General features: G+C 39.3%; 1 protein-coding gene across 2 annotated transcripts in view; it reads right to left on the minus strand.

Moving 5' to 3' along the window:
• Positions 1 to 20,292, minus strand: part of LOC126214863 (meiosis-specific nuclear structural protein 1-like) — a 94,943-nt gene that overhangs the window by 27,934 nt on the left and 46,717 nt on the right. For both annotated transcript variants that reach the window (XM_049941501.1, XM_049941500.1), the window contains exons 6-9: positions 19,765 to 19,881; positions 12,807 to 12,933; positions 5,032 to 5,235; positions 953 to 1,137 (exon numbers count right to left, since the gene is read on the minus strand). In XM_049941501.1, the coding sequence (XP_049797458.1) occupies positions 953 to 1,137; positions 5,032 to 5,235; positions 12,807 to 12,933; positions 19,765 to 19,881 (633 nt within the window). The remainder of the gene's footprint in view (positions 1 to 952; positions 1,138 to 5,031; positions 5,236 to 12,806; positions 12,934 to 19,764; positions 19,882 to 20,292) is intronic.

Here is a 20,292-nt window from a genome sequence, read left to right on the forward strand (position 1 = left end):
GACCGCTGACTCCAGCATCTTGTAGCAGAGATTCTGGCCCGAGATGCTGGAGATGGTGGTCATGTGTGTGTGTGAGGTGTGCACCTTGCTTGTGTGTGTGTGTGTGTGTGTGTGTGTGTGTGTGTGTGTGTGTTTATTGACAAAGGCTGTGACCGAAAGCTATATATGAGTGTCTTTTAATTGTGCCCGTTTGTTGCATACTTTTTTTAAGGTTCTATGATTATGGCTATTTTATTTTGTATATTTAGTATTACTAATCAAACCTGTAGGACTGTATGCTTGCAAAACTTGGAGTGTTAAGAAAAAAGAATTAAATAATCTTCTTAATTTCAAAGAGAATATCTCAAGAAAGATCTATGACCCGTTATAGGAGAAGATCACTGAGGAATGAAGGATCCAGCATTATTGAGAGCTGCAGGAGATATAGGAGTGGCCAAATGCTGTACGCTCAACGACAACTGAATGGCTTGCACGGGCAAGTCATATCACTCAGATGGATAAATAATGAAAGCCTTTGAAATATGTGAATTATTACTCCCTATGGAAGAAGACCTCTAGACAGACCAAAGAATAGGTGGAGAGATGCAATCCACGAGGACTTGCTGCAGATCAGCATATGAGGTGACTGACAGCAGAAATCAGGAAATAGAATTCAATAGAATGCGGGTCTAGTAGCTGTCCGCAGTCCACTGGGCCCGATCACTTGAAGTTAAGTAAGTTATTAATTTATTGATGTTTGCAAATGTTAGACAATGGGCTAATAACCTGGTAATCCGAAAGCTGGGATCCAAAAATAAATAAATGGTAAAACAAATGTCAAGTAAGTCTGCTTTTTTTTCTCATGCAATAATATTTCATCCTGTACCTATAGTGAAAGTGAGAGATTCTCTAAAGTGCCTTTTCTACAAACTAGATGGAACGGGAAGGTCACGTAAGTGCACGTCGCCCCCACCTGTCATCATCTAGCCGCTGCAGCCACTGCTCCTGCTCGTGCAGCTCTTGCAGTTCTGCCTGCCGCTTCCGCCTCCGCTCCGCTATCATCTCCTCCACTTCCCGTCGCAGCTCGGCACGTCGCACCCTCTGCCTCTCTGCCGTCAGCTGGTCGATGCGCTGCTTCTCCATGATCTCACGCGTCAGCTGTGAGCAAAAGACGGCCGGGTGATAGAGGGTGAGTGGGGTTGTTTGGGGGTGGAGACCAGACAGATAAAGGGTGATTTGCCACCACTACAGAGCTCAGCAAGCAAGGCAGTATTGCATTCTGCGCAGAGAAGGATGGATAATAGTTTTCAGTATCACCAGTATACTCTCTATCTCTGCCACATACCACACAGATGGACAAATGGATGCAAAAATTGTCAGTCACTGAACTCCAAAGTCACCAGCATCCTTTCTCGAGATCATGGTACTGTTGCACGAGTAGTCAGTCTTGAGGCAGATGGAAGGTGTACAGAGGTAGTGGGCAGGTAAAAAAGGAAGAGAGGGGAGCTGAAGATATAAAGAGAGAAAGGAGGATGAATGGTCAGACAGAGGGAGTGGAGGAAATGGACAAAATGAGGTGGAGGAGGACATGAAGAGAGAGAGAGAGAGAGAGAGAGAGAGAGAGAGAGAGAGAGAGAGAGAGAGGAGGAGGAGATAACAGATAGAGGTGGAGTATGAGGGAGACAGACAAAAGGTGTGAAAGGTGGACACACAGACGGGGAAGAGGAGGTGTGTTTAATGTGTGTGTCAAACGCATACACACATGAAGCTACACGGAAAGGTCTAGCAGTATAACTAAAATGGATGAAGGCATAAAAAGGACTGGATGATTGCGGAACTAATAGGATGAACCAGCCACCCAAAAACAGATTCAAATTTGCAACCAATTAAATTTGGCAGAAGTCCTCATACCACACAAAAGTCAACAGTTTCTCGATACTACTATCTTGTCGTCTCCTAAAATTGAGTTTTACTCTCTCAGTAGATCAAAGGCTTCCCTCCTATCAGCATACAAAAACCACGATTTGAGTGAGATGCCACAAACACTGCATTCCAGTGGACCTTTGTGCCGCAAGAGATAAGTGTGTGTCATTGGGACTGACCAATATGAAGATCAGAGAGTACCAGTTTATCCCTTCTTTGAGTTTGAAAGGAAGTGTATCACGGTTGCACAGTCGGTTTGACCGAGCACAGTTTGTTGACGGCCACTTACAGCTACTGCTTATCCCACTCAGCCATCACTCTCTGTTACCTATAACACAACAGCATAACCTAAACTAAAATACTTCCAAACAGGCTACGAATGCCCAATGGTACCGACCGGCCGCCGTGTTATCCTCAGGCCACAGGCATCACTGGCTGTGGATATGGAGAAGCATTTGGTCAGGACACGGGTCTCCCGGCCATATAACAGTTTACATGACTGGAGCCGCTACTTCTCAATCAAGTAGCTCCTCCGTTTGCCTCAAAAGGGCCGAGCACAACCTGCTCGCCAACAGTACTCGGCAGACTGAAGGTGATCTGATGGGAACCGGTGTTACCACTGCGACAATCTCATTCGGTAACACAATAGCATGTAAGGGGAGATTAAGGTGAACTGCAGTATTTTCCTGGCGGGCTGCATCCACTGCTCTGTTGAGCTTCTCATTCCCCTCGATTCCCGTATGTTGAGGCACCCAGCAGAAGACCACTTGTTTCTGCTGCCTTTGCAGGACTTGTATAGTGTCCTGGACCATTTGATTTATCCTATCCACTGAGTACATTGGCTGAATGAACTGTAGAGCACTAAGAGAGTCCACGGAGACAAGAAACTTCCCTCTGTGTAGCAATTTCACGTGCTCCTGTGCCTTCTCGACAACCCCTTCAATGTGGACGACCGTTGCCAATGTGCGTTGCCAAAACAAACCACCTTCTTACATGTACACCACGGTAGCACATTGGCAATACAGTAGTAAAAGTACCTTTCTCCAACTTTTCCAAATGCCACAGAAGCTCTACTCCATATCTTGCTGGACTAGAACTTCTGGAAGAAAGGGTATGATACTAGAAGCCCATGCTCACTACCCAAACGTTCTGTCTTGGTTTTTGCTGCAAGAAAATACTTGTTTGATGTCACATGTCCTGCACTGCGACTGGCTTGTAGAAGCAAATTAAGCCAGGCGTCATGTTGATTTAAGGTTTTGTGAAGCTAAAGTGCTGGTTTTTGTATACTTCCGTACCACAAAAATATTTAGTTCAACAGTTGCACTGCATAAAAGAGCTCTTCAGAACGTATTGTTTTCAGTGTGATTGGTTATGCGGAAATATTTGGAAATGTGATATTGACAGTACCTGTTACCAATTCAAGAAATGAAATCTGTGAATGAGTCCTTGATGATGTTATGGTACTTTATTTGTAAACGTCCATCCTGACCACATTGATCAAGATGGACCTTTATAAATAAATGTTATGTCTAATCCAAGTTTTAAAAAATCCTGAAGGTGGCTTGATTATTGTGCGAAAAACTTTTGCTGAGAAAATCAGCAACCTTTTGAAAAACACAAGGAGATAAATATTTCAAATAAAGTGAAGAAAAGGATGAAACATTCTCGGTTTCACCTTCAAAATTGGCTGACACTCTAATAGTCACAGTTCTATACAAGTCCATATTTACAGCCCTACATTCTCGTTTCAACCCTAGGATGATAATTATGAACTCTAGTATACTGACATGGCAAGGAGTATGTAGGGTGTATCTGGAATGGCAGGTATCAGCAGTGTAGATATTCTAAAGAGATACAAATCACTTCATACAGTGAAATCTTGCAAGCAAGAAATGTGGACATTGTCAAATGTAAGGTGTTGTGCTACAGGCTGTTTGTCTCCCATGTTCAAATATGGACTCTCAGCAGATGTTTTCACACTAGAGTGATGTGTTGACGAATCAGCACTACACTGTTTCAGAAAAGAGCTTTGAAGTTATCATGAGGCTTTCTTTTGAAAACCTTTCAAGTGTATATTTGCAAAGTTATTTTACCTTCAATTCATTTGATTTAATAGGTGTTAAGTAAACTTTACTTTTTCCAATAATGTAAATAAATATCATGTAACGTCAATAATAGGATGTAACTGTACAGTAACTTTTCATTTTGAGCATCACCCTGTAAAACAATGAAATGGCACAAAAATCAAGGAAAAAAAGCTGTCTAACATCAATTTTGACAAAAAATAACGCTAAACTTGGCAAAAAAAAAATCACAAAAATTGAAAAAATAGAGTCAAAATCGGCATATAACAGAACTGAAACTGGTATAAAATAACACAAGAAATGACTGAATAATACCGAAAATGGTAGAAAAACATGTGGCAGAAAACAACATCAAAATTGAAGCAAATTAACATTGAATTGGCATAAAAACTACAAAATTGATATAAAATAACACAAAAACTGGCAAAAATTAACACAAAGCTGGTAGAAAATAGTACCAAAACTGGCGCTAAACAGCACCAAAATTGCCGAGAAATAAGATCAAAACTGGTACAAAATAACATCAAGACTGGCATAATATATGAAAATTAGCAGAAAAACACAGGTGGCGGAAAGTAACACTGTGACAGGTAGACAATAGACTGAATGCCATAAAATAAAACCAAAACTGACATAAAAATAACACAAAAATTGGCAGAAAATAAACCAAAATTAGTAAACGAACCACAGAATTTGAGAGAAAATAACATTGAAATTGACAGAAGAGAACACTGAAATTGCCAAAAAATGCAGGAAGTAACACAAAAATTGGCAGAGTTTAACACTGAAATTAGTAAACAAACAAAACAAAAAAAAGAAACAGTTTTTCCTTATCCCTACTAATTACGTGTATAGTCCACAGGCGGGCTTTCCAAGATTGAGGAATAGAAATATATGAGACAAGAACAATTCAGACATGGTCTTTGTATGAAACTGACAACCTTCTTGAGTTAATAACAGTGTATATGTCTGCCTGATATGGTAACATCAGCACCACATTGAAACACCAGTCGGTGCCACCCGAGACTCGCAGACCGCCACTCACCTGCTGGCGGTACCGGTCCTCCTCTTCGGCCTCCTTGCGCAGCCGCTCCGCCTTGTCGCGCGCCTGCTGCCGCATCATGTCCTGCAGGTCCAGTCGCGTGCGCAGCGCGCGGTCCACGTCCTCCTGCTCGCGACGCAGTGCCGCCTGCCGCAGGTCTTCCTCCGCCAGCTGCTGCAGCAGGTCTGTCCGCTCCAGGCGCATCAGCTGAAACGGGAGTTTGCACTGTCACGGAAGAACGGTACGACACCAGGCAGTGAGCCACACTGAATTCTTAGAATAATGAATGATGCGTACAACGAGTCACAATACATTGGAGTAGCACCCTCAAACAGAAACTCTTTCATTGCCTCTAATACTTTTGATATACAGATGTGCTCTTTTTATTTCCTGCAGTACTTTTCTTTTTTTTTTTTTAAATTTAAAGATAATCCTAATTCTGCTCTCATTTCTGTATTTCACTTTTGATTGTGCCTTGCATATCCTGCTACATGCCTTAGAAATATCATTTTCACACTCAGGATTCTTAGTGCGACCTTTTTGTTGTTATCCCTGCCTCATTCCCAAACATTGCTACTCAAAGTAACAGTGGCTTCTAAATTTTCAGAGTGTCTTTCCTCTGTACACTTCACCCGATAGTACCACTGATTCAGTTAAATTCCTCAATCTTACAGTGAAAATCAGATGCACTTTCATGTAATACATTGCATCCCAAGTATTTAAAATTTATTACAATGAATAACACATTGTGTTAGAAACCCTCCCAAGTACACCTCTTGCCACGACAAGCACACGGACAGCCACGCAAGGCTGGAAACAGAGGATGAGTTGAGAAGTAATCAACAGGTATTAAATTAGGTGACAGATTCGGGACATTTCGTTGAGTAACAAAAGACAGTTGTATCTGTAATTCGCATACTAATTTTATTTTGAAGCACCTAAAAAGTCAACTGCAGATAAAGCATCAAAGTAATTACAGAAAGGAAAGAAACTTTATAATAATAATCCCCTACAAATGGAGGAACTAATACTTTATTCAATACGGTGGTAGCCATTATGACAGCTAGCAACTTGACCACCCAGTAAGATGGCACCAGACTACTCTCTTCAGCTGTAGGCACACTACTGTGAAGTACTGCCCAGCTACCAAAACACTGACCACCGCCACACCAGGCCATTCTGCATCATCATCTCGAAAGGATCAGGACCTGCTGACTCGCCCACAACTGCATCTTTGCTATAGGCACTCATCCGCCATACTGCAGTAGGGTTTGTCTGTTTGTTACTTCAGGCACAGTTTAGCAATGATGCTCGGATTTGTTCACTGTTTCGGGCTTTTGGCAATCACATTTCGCAGCACCACGGGAGAGCAATAGCACCAGCCATATGCCATACGGTAAGGTTCATCAATGTCTGCCAACCCCCACCCCCACAATTTTGCTGCCTAAACCCAGTTCTCGTGGTTCAGTATTCTCTCTATGATGTGTCTCAGTTAAGCTCGCACAGTTCTAGTTCAATGGCCATTCTACAACTCATTTTGCAAATGTGTTTATGTCTATGGAAGCTGCCCTTGGTTAAGATTACCTTGTTCCTCTCTGATTTCAGAATACATATCTTTGTCATATTTTCTAAATCTTTTACTTATTAGTGTTGCAATTTCTTTCACCTTTCTGCAATATTCATACAAATCAGTAACTCCCTGCAAGTAGGGTCACACACCATGCCTTCCCACAGTCTGTTAGTGAATAGAATATTAACCTGAGACCCTGACAGCCTATCAGTATTCATGTGACCCATCAGATGGAGCTTTTCATTTATGCAGCCTGGGATAGAAGTACTGTGTTGATCGGTTTAGGTGTGGTGGCACAAGTTTTGGACCTACTTTTATTTTTCCTATAGAATGACATGAATTTTGTTTTGGTATCAGGTATCTTTGAGTTACATTAAGCACAGATTCTCTACTTACTGATGTAATTAAATTAGTTGGTATCAGACATTTAAAGTCCAAAGCTACAAACAAATTCTGTCTGCAGGCATGCACTACAGCTCTTTCCTAAAACGTGTCTATCTCCCACAAAAATCACATAAAAAATCAGAAATTCGTACATTACATAACTGTCTATAATGTCCCTAATCATGCCAAAAACCTAACCTTAATTTTAATTTTGCTGGAGTTTTATTAGCTCTTTTTCAAACAAGTGAAATTATCCCACCCAGAAAACAGCTTCAAACTTATCACACTGTGTCTCTAAAACAATTCAACTCACTGAGATACCTCTTTTTTTTCATTGCTTATCAGAATATCATGCTCGACACTGGATCTTCATCACACAGTATTTCATGACTCAAAATTGTTTGTTTGCAATATTTAACTTGTAGTAAGTATGAAGTTCAGAGTCTCTATCTCCTACAAAAATCATGTAAACATTTTGAAATTCAAGCAGGTTTTTGATCTCAAGTCTCTAAGCATGACAAAAAACTTTTTTTAAATTTTAATTAGAACAGGAGTTATGTTTTTTCCTTGTACTACAGCAATATTTTGTGTCTGCAAAACATTCCTACTTGAGAGCTGCCAAACACAATGCTTTGTGCTGTATAAGTGCTAAACAGTGGAAGCTGACAATATCAGGACAGCTACCACAGGTACATTGGTTGTGGGAGCAGAACAGCCCACTATAACTTAAATACCAACTAATTTATACTGGACTACTGTCTCTCCGAATCATATACTACAGCTGTAGTAAGTCAATATATATAAGTACAGTCCCTTCCATACTATATGGAGTGATACTCAAATAGAACATTTAATCTGCCAAGCAAAAATCATCAACTTATTTCAGAAAATTCCTTCGAACACTGACATCATATAAGACATGGTTCACATTATAAACTATCATATCACACACTCCAACTGTTTGTGATACTCCCTGTTGTATAGCAATGAAGAAACACATTGAAATCTGAATTGATATCAAGGGACTTGTCATAGTGTGGAAGATTTGATAACTGATAATTAAACATAAATAAAATTGTAATTATTGATTAACTTGGAGTGTATATATATTCTAAGACAAAGAAAATGAAGCACTATGACGGAGTTATGCAAACTGGTCACAAACATGTTCATACAGGTATTGATGGAAAATGCAAAACTGTAAACCTTTAGCAGCTGACGATAAATATTTAATGTTGCAGCGCAATTTCACCACAAAGCTGCCAACAATACTAAACAGAGGATGTGCCGATACCAAGGTATAAAGTCTGTGTGAATTTCATTCCGTGTACTCAGTTGGATAGTAACAATGCCTCGCAGACAGTTGTATCAATAATATATGCAGATGTCAGCATTTCAGAGAGGACGTGCAGTCTTAAAATCCCATTCTGAGCCCATTCACTATGTAGTTACTACTCGCTCACATGGTTAGTGACAGAGGGAAGGATTCTGTGTACCATATTTACTCGAATCTAAGGCGCACTTTTTTGTCCGGTTTTTGTAATCCAAGAAACTGCCTGCGGCTTAGAATCAAATGCAAAGTAAGCGGAAGTTCTGAAAAATGTTGGTAGGTGCCGCCACAACTAACTTCTGCCATCGAATATATGCAGCACTACACAGGCTTGCTTTGCAGGCACAAAGATAAATACTGGTGCCAAAACCTCTGCATCAGAAATTTAAAAAAAAGTGGAAGACGAGCTTTTTTTCTCCGCCCTGAGTTTCGACCACTGCATTTTCATACATTATCCAACGAAGTAAATACAAATTCTGTATTGTTCATCTTCGAATGTAGCTGCATTTCAATGTACTACGAAAATCCGACTGGCAAGACTGTTTAGGGTTTTTGTCAATATGGAAAACTCTACATTTTGAATTTTTTCCTACCTGTGAGAAGAGATGGTTGGTAATAGGAACTTTTATGATTTGTGAATCACATGCAGTATTCTCTTCACCATAAGAATAATACGTATATAAACATTTTGCCATGTATTGTTTCGTGTATGCTGCTATCTCATTTAAATCCTGTCTGCCTAATAAACTACGAAACTAGAGTGAGACAACAGCAAACGCGGAAGAATATACATATCATGTCATGTTTATATTCGTATTATTCTTATGCCTAATAGTGATACAGTCAGAAATGAAGCACGGCAATTTACTAGATTTTTAAATCTAAGATGACTGTGCAGAATGTAATGTACTAAAGAGGCGTCTGCAAAGATTTTCAAACGGAGAAAATTTTTCGCTAAACTCTCGTTCAGAACATCTTCTATCATACACAGTCTATTATTTGGTTCTTGTTGATCATTATCAAAGAAAGCGGCAGTGTAAGTAACAACAAATAGCGGTCTCTTGCCATTGTTTCGCTAATGAGACAATTCCTCTCTTTTTTTTTTTTTTTCATTGTAAGCGGCGGTAGCGCGCACAAAAGCAAGCCATGCCACGAGCGGCGACAGGCCGTAAACACTCATTATCAGAATATGACAAACAATGCATGACACAGTACAGTAATGCATTTTCAGCTTTAGAGTGATGTAAACACCTATAACAAAGAGAACGGCACTTATGAGATCAAAGAAAAATAAGCAATCAATTCAAACCAGACGAACCATGTGAAAAAGGAAGGGTACCCATATAAATACGGTCGGAGCGCCTGACACATAGCAAAGGCTACCTGGTAAAGCTTACTGCTAAGCTTACAACTCGAACCAAACTACTGTAGCTGTATCGTCATTCATTCGACCTAAATTGTGTCTCATATTAAAATGGCCCAACTTTGTTTCGATTTGTAGGTGCGGATTAAAACTTTTCTCTCTCCTTGAATTTTGAGTCTCAAATTTCAGGTGCGGCTTAGATTTGGGAAATTTTTTTTTCCCTTGATTTCGAGTCTCATTTTTCAGGTGCGGCTTAGATTCGAGTAAATACGGTAGTTTTGCTGTTGTTTCAGAGCTTCTAAATGGCTCTGAGCACTATGGGACTTAAGATCTATGGTCATCAGTCCCCTAGAACTTAGAACTACTTAAACCTAACTAACCTAAGGACAGCACACAACACCCAGTCATCACGAGGCAGAGAAAATCCCTGACCCAGCCGGGAATCGAACCCGGGAACCCGGGCGTGGGAAGCGAGAACGCTACCGCACGACCATGAGCTGCGGACTCAGAGCTTCTAAAAGTGGCTGATAGAGTGCTGGGCCACTGATGCCAAGTTGCACCATGGTCCAAAATCCAGACTACTCTGTTAATGCCACCCATGAGCAGCTGGTTTAAGTCAATTCAAATGGCAGGAGAAGGCAAGGATGTATCATCTATAATAGGACCATGTCCTGTAAAGCATTGTTGTGTTCAAGGCAGTCTTTCTTACTTACAGTTGTTGCAAATGGTCTAGAGGGAGCCACTGGAAATGTAAATCAGAATGAGTTATGACAGTCCCTCAGTACTAGTTCAGGAGTTCACTGAATATTTAAACATTTAAGTACTACACACCAGATAGAAACTGTGATGAACTGTGTCACTAGTTACTAATACAAATTTGCTACTTGGATATAATTACAGAGTGTCCTCAACCACTGAGAGGAGATGGCTTCTATTGCCAGCATTAATGTACGTTTGTTAGTTTCCTGATAGCCATTCAGATGTATATACAAGGCACGGCCAGAAAGTAAGTACCATTTCATTCTACCGCCACCATAGCACTTGTGTCACAGTTCTGCACATTCACACTCGTCTCTCTGGTTCATTGTCTTTTCACTGATTTAATTACAGCTGGGTTGTGTTTACACTCGTTAGTGATCATTCAAAATGTTTAAGACAATCTCTGATCCCACCAACTGTGAAGTGCATTCTGTAATACAGTTTTTGAACACGAAGCATGCTAAGCAAGATGAAATTCACTGTCAACTTGTAGAGATTAATAGTGAAAATGTACTGACTGATGGAATATTGAGGAACTGGATGAGACAATTCAATGCCGGACAAACCAATGTTCATGACAAAGCACAGATGGGCAGCCTTCTGCTGTCAGTAGTGGGGCTTGGTAGAGAAAGTGAATGACAAAATTCGTGACAATAGACAGTTCACAATAAGAATACTTTGTGATGAGTTCCCACAAATTTCTAAACTGTTTTGCATGATGTCACAGATTGCAAAAATTTTTGCCAAGTTGTGTTCCCACTGGGTTTATGCTTGCGGATGTCAACAAAATGGAGCGACTTGGCAGCGCTTTGACATTTTTTACTTGACACTGCTGAGGGAAATGAATTCATAACCAGAATCGTGATTGGCAAAGAAACTTGAGTTTGCCACATCACTCCAGAATTGAAATATCAATTAACGGAGTGGAAGCACTCAAGATCCTTTGCCAACCTACCCAAAAACAGAAAAAATGACAGCACAAAAGGCACTCTCCCTGTTGAGTTCCTCCCAGAAATGAAAAAGTGACCATGGTACGATACTGTGAAACACTGGGAAAATTTTGAAGTGCAATTCAAAACCAAATGCGGCGAGTGCTCGGTCAAGGCACTGTGTTGCTTCACGACAATGCACTTCTCCGTTCCGCTGGTGGCATTCAAAAACTTATTCAACAATTTGGTTGGGTGCAGTTCGATCACCCACCATACAGCCCCTGTCTTGCACCTTCTTATACCAATTATTCCTGAACTTGATGTGTGATTTTAGAAAAAGATGCTTCAAAAGCAACGACGACACAAAAAATGGTGTTCAGCTGTGGCTGCCTTCACTGGCGGCTAGTTTCCATAATGAGGACATAGAAATGTTAGTTTTGCCCTACAACAAATGTCTGAGCAATTCTGGTAACTATGTAGAAAATTATTTACGAAATGCTTTTTCTTGTAAAAATAAATTTTGGTTTGAAAGAATGTTTTTATGATTTTTTTCTAAAAGGTACCTAATTTTCGGACATGCCTTGTACCAATGCAGCAGCAGCACTTTTAGAATAAGGCAAAATGAAATACTAGTCTTCTTATCATTTTTATGAGTCAATACACATTTATCAGATGATTTTTGCACAGTCTAATGACAGTGTGCATTACCAGAAATGTGTTTGGCAATATATGTAGTTCCACAATGATTGCACATGGTATTTAATGCAATGTGCTTGAAGGAGGAAGGAGGAGAAACAATAATAATAATAATAATAATAATAATAATAAGAAGAAGAATAAGAAGAAGATGAAGATGATGATGATGAAGAGATAGAAGAAAGTATGAGAAGAAATATGATGATGAAGAAGAAAAAGAAGAAAGTATGGGAAGAAATGTCTCCCAAGATGAAATAATTACAGAAAGATAGAAAGAACATAGATTATTGATTCTCTGCTTGCAACAGCTATTGTGCATCTTCTTTCTTTTATGCCTCCTTTTGCTTAAAGATTATTAACATGTAGTGCAGGACATTAGATAAATGAAATGTGTGTATGGAATTTTTGGCTTCTGGGGAGTTTGGGTGCCTGATGCACGTCTTTTCCTTTGGCACCACTTGGGTGACTTGCACAGCGATGGTGATACTAATGCTGCTGCTGATGATGATGGTGATGACAAACGCACCCAGTCCAAGGCAGAGAAAATCCCCGACCTGGCCAAGAATTGAACCCTTGGCCCCATGATTGAATCAGCAAAGCTAATGACACAGACTGCTGACTAGGACACTAGAAAGCTTGTCCCACGTATTTGTCTTGAAACTTTTCCCTGCTTTTCTTCGTCACCCATAGACTTGGTCATTAGGTTCCACAGCAGAACTAGTTACACTAGCTGCAATTAAAACTCACATCTTCCTCAAAGAGCTTGCGGGAAAGGCTCTCTTTCACCCTGGCCTTCTTCTCTTCTTTTTCTTTCAACTGTTGCATCCTTTCTTTTTCCCGCTCCTCTCTCTTCTGCAAGAACTCCACAAGCCTCCTGTAAATGTGAGGAAAAATGTAACAGATGAGTCAGTAAGGTGTTTACAACAGTTTTGCTGTAACAATATAATCCGATAATCAGCTTAAACTATCTTGGACTTTTCTTTCTTTATTTGTTTTCTCCATTTTGATGAACTGAAACAATGTCAGACTTCAAAGTTAATTATGATAATCACCAAATATGAACCAAAAATTTTAGCAAGGTCAACATAAACACCAGTTAATGAATGCTACAACCATATAAAAAGGCAAAAATGGGCAGTTACTATGGGGTGCAAGATTAACAGACAAATACAAAAAATGACAGTTTCACTAGTTTACAGAATCTAAAACGTAATGAAATGGAGAATCTCCACATACTTTGATACCATTTGTAGAGTAAACAAATATGATTTTTTTTTCCTTAAGAGATTTGCTTTCAGATAGCAAGCCCCTAGCAGATATCAAAATTACTTCACAGGCAGTGGAGCAAAAATCTGTAATATTCAGATGGTAATTTGTGTTTTGCTGATCCCTATGGTGTGGTTAATTTTAATGAGGACTTTTTATTTCACAGAAGAACTTGATATTTACACTTCATAGAACTACGTACAAATAAACTTTAGTTACAAAACTGACTTAAACTAGTTTAATGTGCTAAGTTACCTGGTTGTAGAAATGCAATTGATTTTAAATAACATCCAGTAAGTTTGAAGTTACTTTAAATCTCGTTGTTTATATAACAACGAAATACTGAATACCACTTAGTTTCTATTCCAAAAAGCAGGATCTGATTATAATTAATAGTAAATACATGAATGAAATGTGTGTTGATTACATTATGTGATTAATGAAGTTAGTTAATTTCATGTTCCGTGATGGACAAGGATTAGTCATTTCATTCATTTCAAAATAAGAAAAGAAAAAAAACGTCCATCTAATCTGACACATTAAAATGTCCACATCATACCAAATTCTGGACGTAACCTAACAAAGAAATGTACACGTTTCTTTATTATAAAATTCTAGGTCCCACAGCTGAGTACTATGTCACATTATGCGGCATGAATCTCAAATAAATAAATGATTCAAATGCCCACAACTGCCGTGGCACCAGACCATCAAGCACGTTGATACATCATTACGTTTGTGCACTTTTTATTTTGCAGATAACTGCGAGTATGGATAATTTGAGCAATTCTTTTATCAAAATGATGTAGAATGAGTCAGTTTACAGGATATGTATATACGATTAGCACATTAACGCAGCTACACTTAAAAACCATGTTTCTTTAACAGGCTACCAGTTTTTAAGTAGAACATTGTCAATGGACTATAAGGAGTTGTCCAAGAGAAATGATTTTAAATTACATTTAAAACCTGCTTCACCACCTGTCACACATTTTATGTTATAGGGGAAATGAGCTTGTCTCTAAGCCTATGACAGCTTTACAAATGAGTAATACAAGTCATTTTCTCCTCTAGTGTTGTAGGTTTGTACATCACTATTCTTCCCAAATTGTGATGGATTATTTAAGATGAATTTCATTAGTGAAAATATGTATTGTAACAGTGCACTCAAAATGCCTAGCTCCTCGAAGAGGTAACTACATGATGTCCATAGGTAAAAACCACATATTATTCTTACTGCTTGCTTTTGTGCATTCAGGACAATACGTTACCCCAAAAAATTATTCTATACAATGTTACTGAGTGGAAATATGCAAAATACGTCAGGAGGTTGATACGTTTGTTTGCAAGATTAGCAATTATACGAAGAACAAAGTAGCTGAACTTAACTGTTTGAGAAGCTCAGTAATAAGCTATTATGTTAGCATAATCTGTAGAAAACTAATTACCCACCCAGGCTTTGCATGTGTAGCACTAAGTATCCACAGCAGAATGACTCGTCTGGCACAGAAGTAGTTTTGTTTGTGGGTCACTGTACAGAGTTATAATTAAAATTCAGAGAACAATATTAGGTTAGTTGGTTGATTTGGGGGAGGGGACCAAACAGCAAGGTCATCAGTCTCTGTGTCCTTTTAAAGGAACCATCCTGGCATTTGACTGAAGTGATTTAGGCAAATTGTGGAAAACCTAAATCGGGATGGCCAGATGCAGGTTTGAACCGCCGTCCTCCCAAATGCGAGCCCAGTGCGATAAATTTGCACCACCTCACTCTGTCAATATTAGGTAAGGGAATATCATAACTTTTACATAACTCAAATGATGTAAACAACCCGCATCAGGAAAGATCTCAGGAGGGACGATTGTTAGCTGTTCCACATTTAATTAGAGTTTGTGGGAATGACTGGAGCCTTGAGCCACTGCGCTACCCGGTCTGCCTGACTGTAGCACCAGCTCCTTGTGAGCTATGGCCACTTGTCAACTGCCCAACTGCAGTGACAGTCTCGTGCAGTTCACCCAACTGCAACAAAGTTTCGTGTAAGCTACAGCCAGCTGTGAAGAGCCCTCTGCCACGCAACATCGGCAAGATGAATGCTCTGTATGAATCGTTATTCGTATGAAGCACCACATGCGGTGCAACATCGGTACAAAGCACCTTCCGCCATGCAACACTGATAGGAAGCACCCTCTGCCACTCAACATCGGTACACACTGCCACGCACAACTGGTGCAGAGGACCGTCTGCCACACGACACGGTACAAAGTACCCTCTGAGGGAAAACATGATTATGAAGTACCCTCCGAAATGAAAGAAATAGTAAAAACCACCTTACACCATGCATAGGGACCAGACAATATAGCATCTATTTTCTGCAAAATTACCATCTCTCTTCTCCTTTTATCTTTTTTTTCCAGAATTTGCAATTGATCTGTTGGAAAAAGTAGAATTTTTCTGCCAGTGAAATGAATGTGACTCTGGTTGAAGATGTTTCTGGACATTACATGCATTTTCCCATCCAATCTGCTGATTACAAAATCTGCAGAATATAAAGTTCAATCTTTCGTGGGCATTTATAGCTGTGCGACCCGTGCTTGACAGTGCTACAGATAGAACTGACAAGGCACTTAGCATAGAAGTAGACCCAAAAGTAACTCTATTTTAACATTAGGGAAAGAATTTCAGCACAGTCAGAAAATGTGACAGAATTTGTTTTCCAATTGCTAGGACGTAGACTGTGGACACTATATTTATATAGTGGCAGATAACTGCAAGCATAAACAAACAGGAAGTTTGGTAACTATAGGCAAGAGAGAGGTACAGGGAAACAAGCCCGGCCTCCCTCTCACAGGGCAGCAGCGAACACCTGTATTCTGATCACTGATCTCTTCTTGTGTAGTAAGGGACACACTTGAAATCAGTGATGGACAAGGATTAATCCTTTCACTCATTTCAAAATAAGAAAACAATGGGCAACACACATCACACGGCATTTGGGGACAGCTACCACGCAGTTGCTTGGTGACACTGGCAGAGTATTGTTAACAACGTAGTTCAGGCCCGACCCCTAGAAATATGCGATGCAACAACATGTTAAAACATCCACCGCCTAATCTGCCACATTAAAGTGTCCACACCGTACCAAATTCTGAACTTAACCTAACAAAGAAATGTACACATTTCTTTATTATAACATGCTAGGTGTCACAGCTGAGTACTATGTTGCATTATGCGGCATGTATCTTAAATAAATAAACCATTCAACTGCCCACAACTGCCACAGCACCAGACCATCAAGCACATTGATATGTCATTGCATTTGTGCACTTTTTATTTTGCAAACAGGTTCTTATGTATATTATCTTTCCAAATTGTGCTTTGCCAGATGATGTGCGATAATAGTAACTGAAAATTTGTTGCCTTTTTGATATTTGAACGTAGAAAATAAAGCTATATCAAACTATCTCTGATAAAATAGTTAATCTGGATACAATTTGCTATGAAATTGTGTCTATTAGATAATTTCACATTTTTGCATTTGGAATGCAGGATTCACATATACTGGAAAATGCGAAATTTTCCAGCCCCTGACCGTGCAGAATTGGTACAAAGCACGCTCTGCAACGTAACATCACTACAGAGCACCCTGTGCCACAGAACATTGGTATGGACCACCCTCTGCCACGCAACATCGGTAGGATGTATCCTCTGCACGCAAAATCGGTATGAAACACCATCTGCCAAGCAGAATTGGTACAAAGCTCCCTCTGCCATGTAACATGAGTACGGAGCTCTCTCTGCCATGCAACATCAGTATGAAGCATAGACACAAATCTTCCTTGTAAATCAGTCTGTCTATTAGAGAAAACCATACTTAAATCCTTATAGTATTTCCTCAGATTAACCCAAACATACAGACAAAATTAAGGCAGAGGACTTTAATTTAAATATGTATGATACAAGACAGATAGAAAAGCATATTTAAATAATTTTTGATGTGCTGGTTTACATACTACCCATTTTGACTATATAAAGAACAAAAAACAAGACGGCATCAGTATTGTTGCAGAGTATTATTATCCAGAAAAGGAAAGAATCGAAGTGTTTAAGATGTGGTGTTAACAGAAGGATGCTGAAAAATCAAGTGCACTGATAAGGAATGGGGGGGGGGGGCGGCTCTTCTCGCAACTGGCAAGAGGACTATATGGAAAACAGAAACCAGTAGGAGGGGGGACAGAATGACAGGACATGTATGAAGACATCAGAGAAGGACTTCCACAGTACTAGATGGAGCTCTACTAGAGGGCAAAACCTGTAGAGGAAGACAGAGTTTAATATATACTGAAAAAATAATTGAGGACATTGTTTGCTTCGGGATTATGGACTATATGGAATATTACATAGTGATCATTATTTGTTGCTGCAATTGTCTTCCTCATATTGGTCTTGCAGCTGGTTTGTGGCGGCCGCCACAATTTTCTCTCATGTAACAAGCTCTACATCAACATCTACATCTGTATTTTGCAAACCACCATACATGCAGGGAAGATGGTATGTTCCATTGTAACAGCTATTAGGATTACTTCCCATTCCATTTGTGTGTGGAGCACAGGAACAATGATTATTTGAAAGCCTCTATGTGTGCAGGATTAGATTAGAATAATCACTGCACACACAGAGACTTCGAACAATCATTCTTCCTGTGCTCCATGTGAGAATGGAATGTGAAGAAATCCTAAAAACTGGTACAATGGGATGTACCCTCTGCCATGCATCTCATGGTGGTTTGCTGAGTACACATGTAAGCAGATGTAGATGAAGAGGTTGGCACAGCAGAGGAAGTTGCGCCAGAAAACCTCAAACTGATAGACAGAGGAACAGCTGCAGTAGCAAATAATGCTCACTATGTAACTGGTGAATATTATCTTTGACTACAAATAACGTTTGTCACCCAGTGAACTGTAAAGGCTTAGTAAAAAGACTTTGTGCTACCTCTGACACCATTCTGTACAAGAACCAAGTGGCAGAAAATTAACACTTTTGTATTAAGTATGTATGCTTTCAGAAAATCCTCCATCAGTGAGCCCTTTTCTGTGTGAGTGCCACTAAAGGGGAGAGGTTACTGGAGCTCCTGTTTATTGTTTAGAAAAACATTTATTGTGAATAGTGAAATTCATCAACGCTATGAATTTTTGGAAAAAAATTGAATAGGGATGTTTAGAACATTAAATGGCTGGAACATTAAAAACCCAACATTTGTTCATCATGCCAAAGAACTAACGTATCGGGACAACAGTCTCTTAAAAAAATATATATATAAATAAATAAATAAAAATAAACAATGGATACTGGCATGGTCTACAACATAGTTTTAGGATTAAATGTAGAATGGCAGATGGGTACATAAATGGTTTTACACTACAGACTAATTTAAATAGTTGGCTTCTGAAGTTTAAGGTCTGAAGGAAATCACCAAAGAAAATCTTTACCTCCTACAAAAATCACGTGGAAAATATAAAACTTATATACGATGGATGTCCCTATAATGTTTCCAAGCATACCAAAAATCTTTTTTCAGTTTTCGTTAGAGATGGGGTTATGGTTTTCTTTTTGTTTTTGTTTTAAATTGATGAAACTTTCCTACATGGTAAATAGTTTCAAACTTTTCTCTTTTTACCTTGAAAACTACTGAGCTCTTTGAAATAGTTATAACAACAACAACAACAATAATAATAATAATAATAATAAACCTTTGTTTGGCAATGGATCTTTCCCTAAGTCTCATACTGTTTCTGCTATATGCTTCAGAAATTTTTTTCTGCTCCCAATATTTAACTCTAAACAAGTACACAGTGTACAGTCACAAATCTCCTATGAAAATCTTGTAGAAAATTCGAACTTCACTTATGGTACAGACCACTACAATGTCTCTACACTTATCAAATATCTGTTCTTAATTCTAATTAGTAGCAGAGTTATGTTTCTTCTTGAGACATGGAATAGTTCTGCATTTACAAAACTTTCCTACTCGAGAACTGACAGGTACAATTCTTTGCCCAATTGAAATGGTAACATTTGTGAGGCGACAATGGTAGGCTTCTACTGTAGTTTTGTTGGTAGAAGCAGTCCAGCCAGCTAGCTGTCATATGGCAACTAATTTAAACAGGACTATAGACGCCTGAACTTTTATGATCTTTGAACTAACACTGTTCTGACGTGGACCTTCATAGCACTTCCAATGGTGTAACAGGACCAATGTGAATCTATATCAAGGCAAAGACTGAGAGAGAGCAGGGGAGTGTGGGGAACTTTCTTTCACCTCCTTGTTTTTATCAAACTGTATAGTATGGAGGACCACTGATGTAACAACAAAAAAAGTTATGAGAGAGATGCAGCAGATAATAGACATGGCAACTGCATGCATCAGTAGGTTTATAGACTCACCTATTTTCCATTTCAACTGATTCCATTTCCTTCTTCCTCCACTCGTCACGCGCCTTCTTGAAGTCATCCATTTCCTCCTTTGTTTTCTTCATCATTAGCATCTTCTGCTCAAACTCCCTGTAAAGACAAAATGTTTCATAACAGCTCTTTTCTTTGCAGAAGGCAAGGAACAAAAAATGCAAAATATATATTGAAACACAGCAAGAGCAATTAGAGACAGAAAGTATTTTCTAACACTCTGTTGTTAACTTGCAACAGCATAAATTTAGTTTGTGCACCATCTGTGCTGCGTATCAGCTGTACAACGACTACATTATGCTTCCAGCACAATGTCTCTGCCCTGCAGGTTTGCTTACCCTTGGTCCACAGGTATTTCCCTTCTGAGACTACTTACCAATATAAGAAGGGCATTGCCTGTTGTGGATGCAATACCATTTACGAGGCGTTTTTTTTTTTTTTAAGTAAGGTCCGTTTTGTTGTAGACACTAGTAGTTCGCATGCATACCGCAACGAGTGCACGCGTCGTGT

The sequence above is a fragment of the Schistocerca nitens genome, chromosome 12, assembly GCF_023898315.1.
Source record: "Schistocerca nitens isolate TAMUIC-IGC-003100 chromosome 12, iqSchNite1.1, whole genome shotgun sequence".
NCBI lineage: Eukaryota > Metazoa > Arthropoda > Insecta > Orthoptera > Acrididae > Schistocerca > Schistocerca nitens.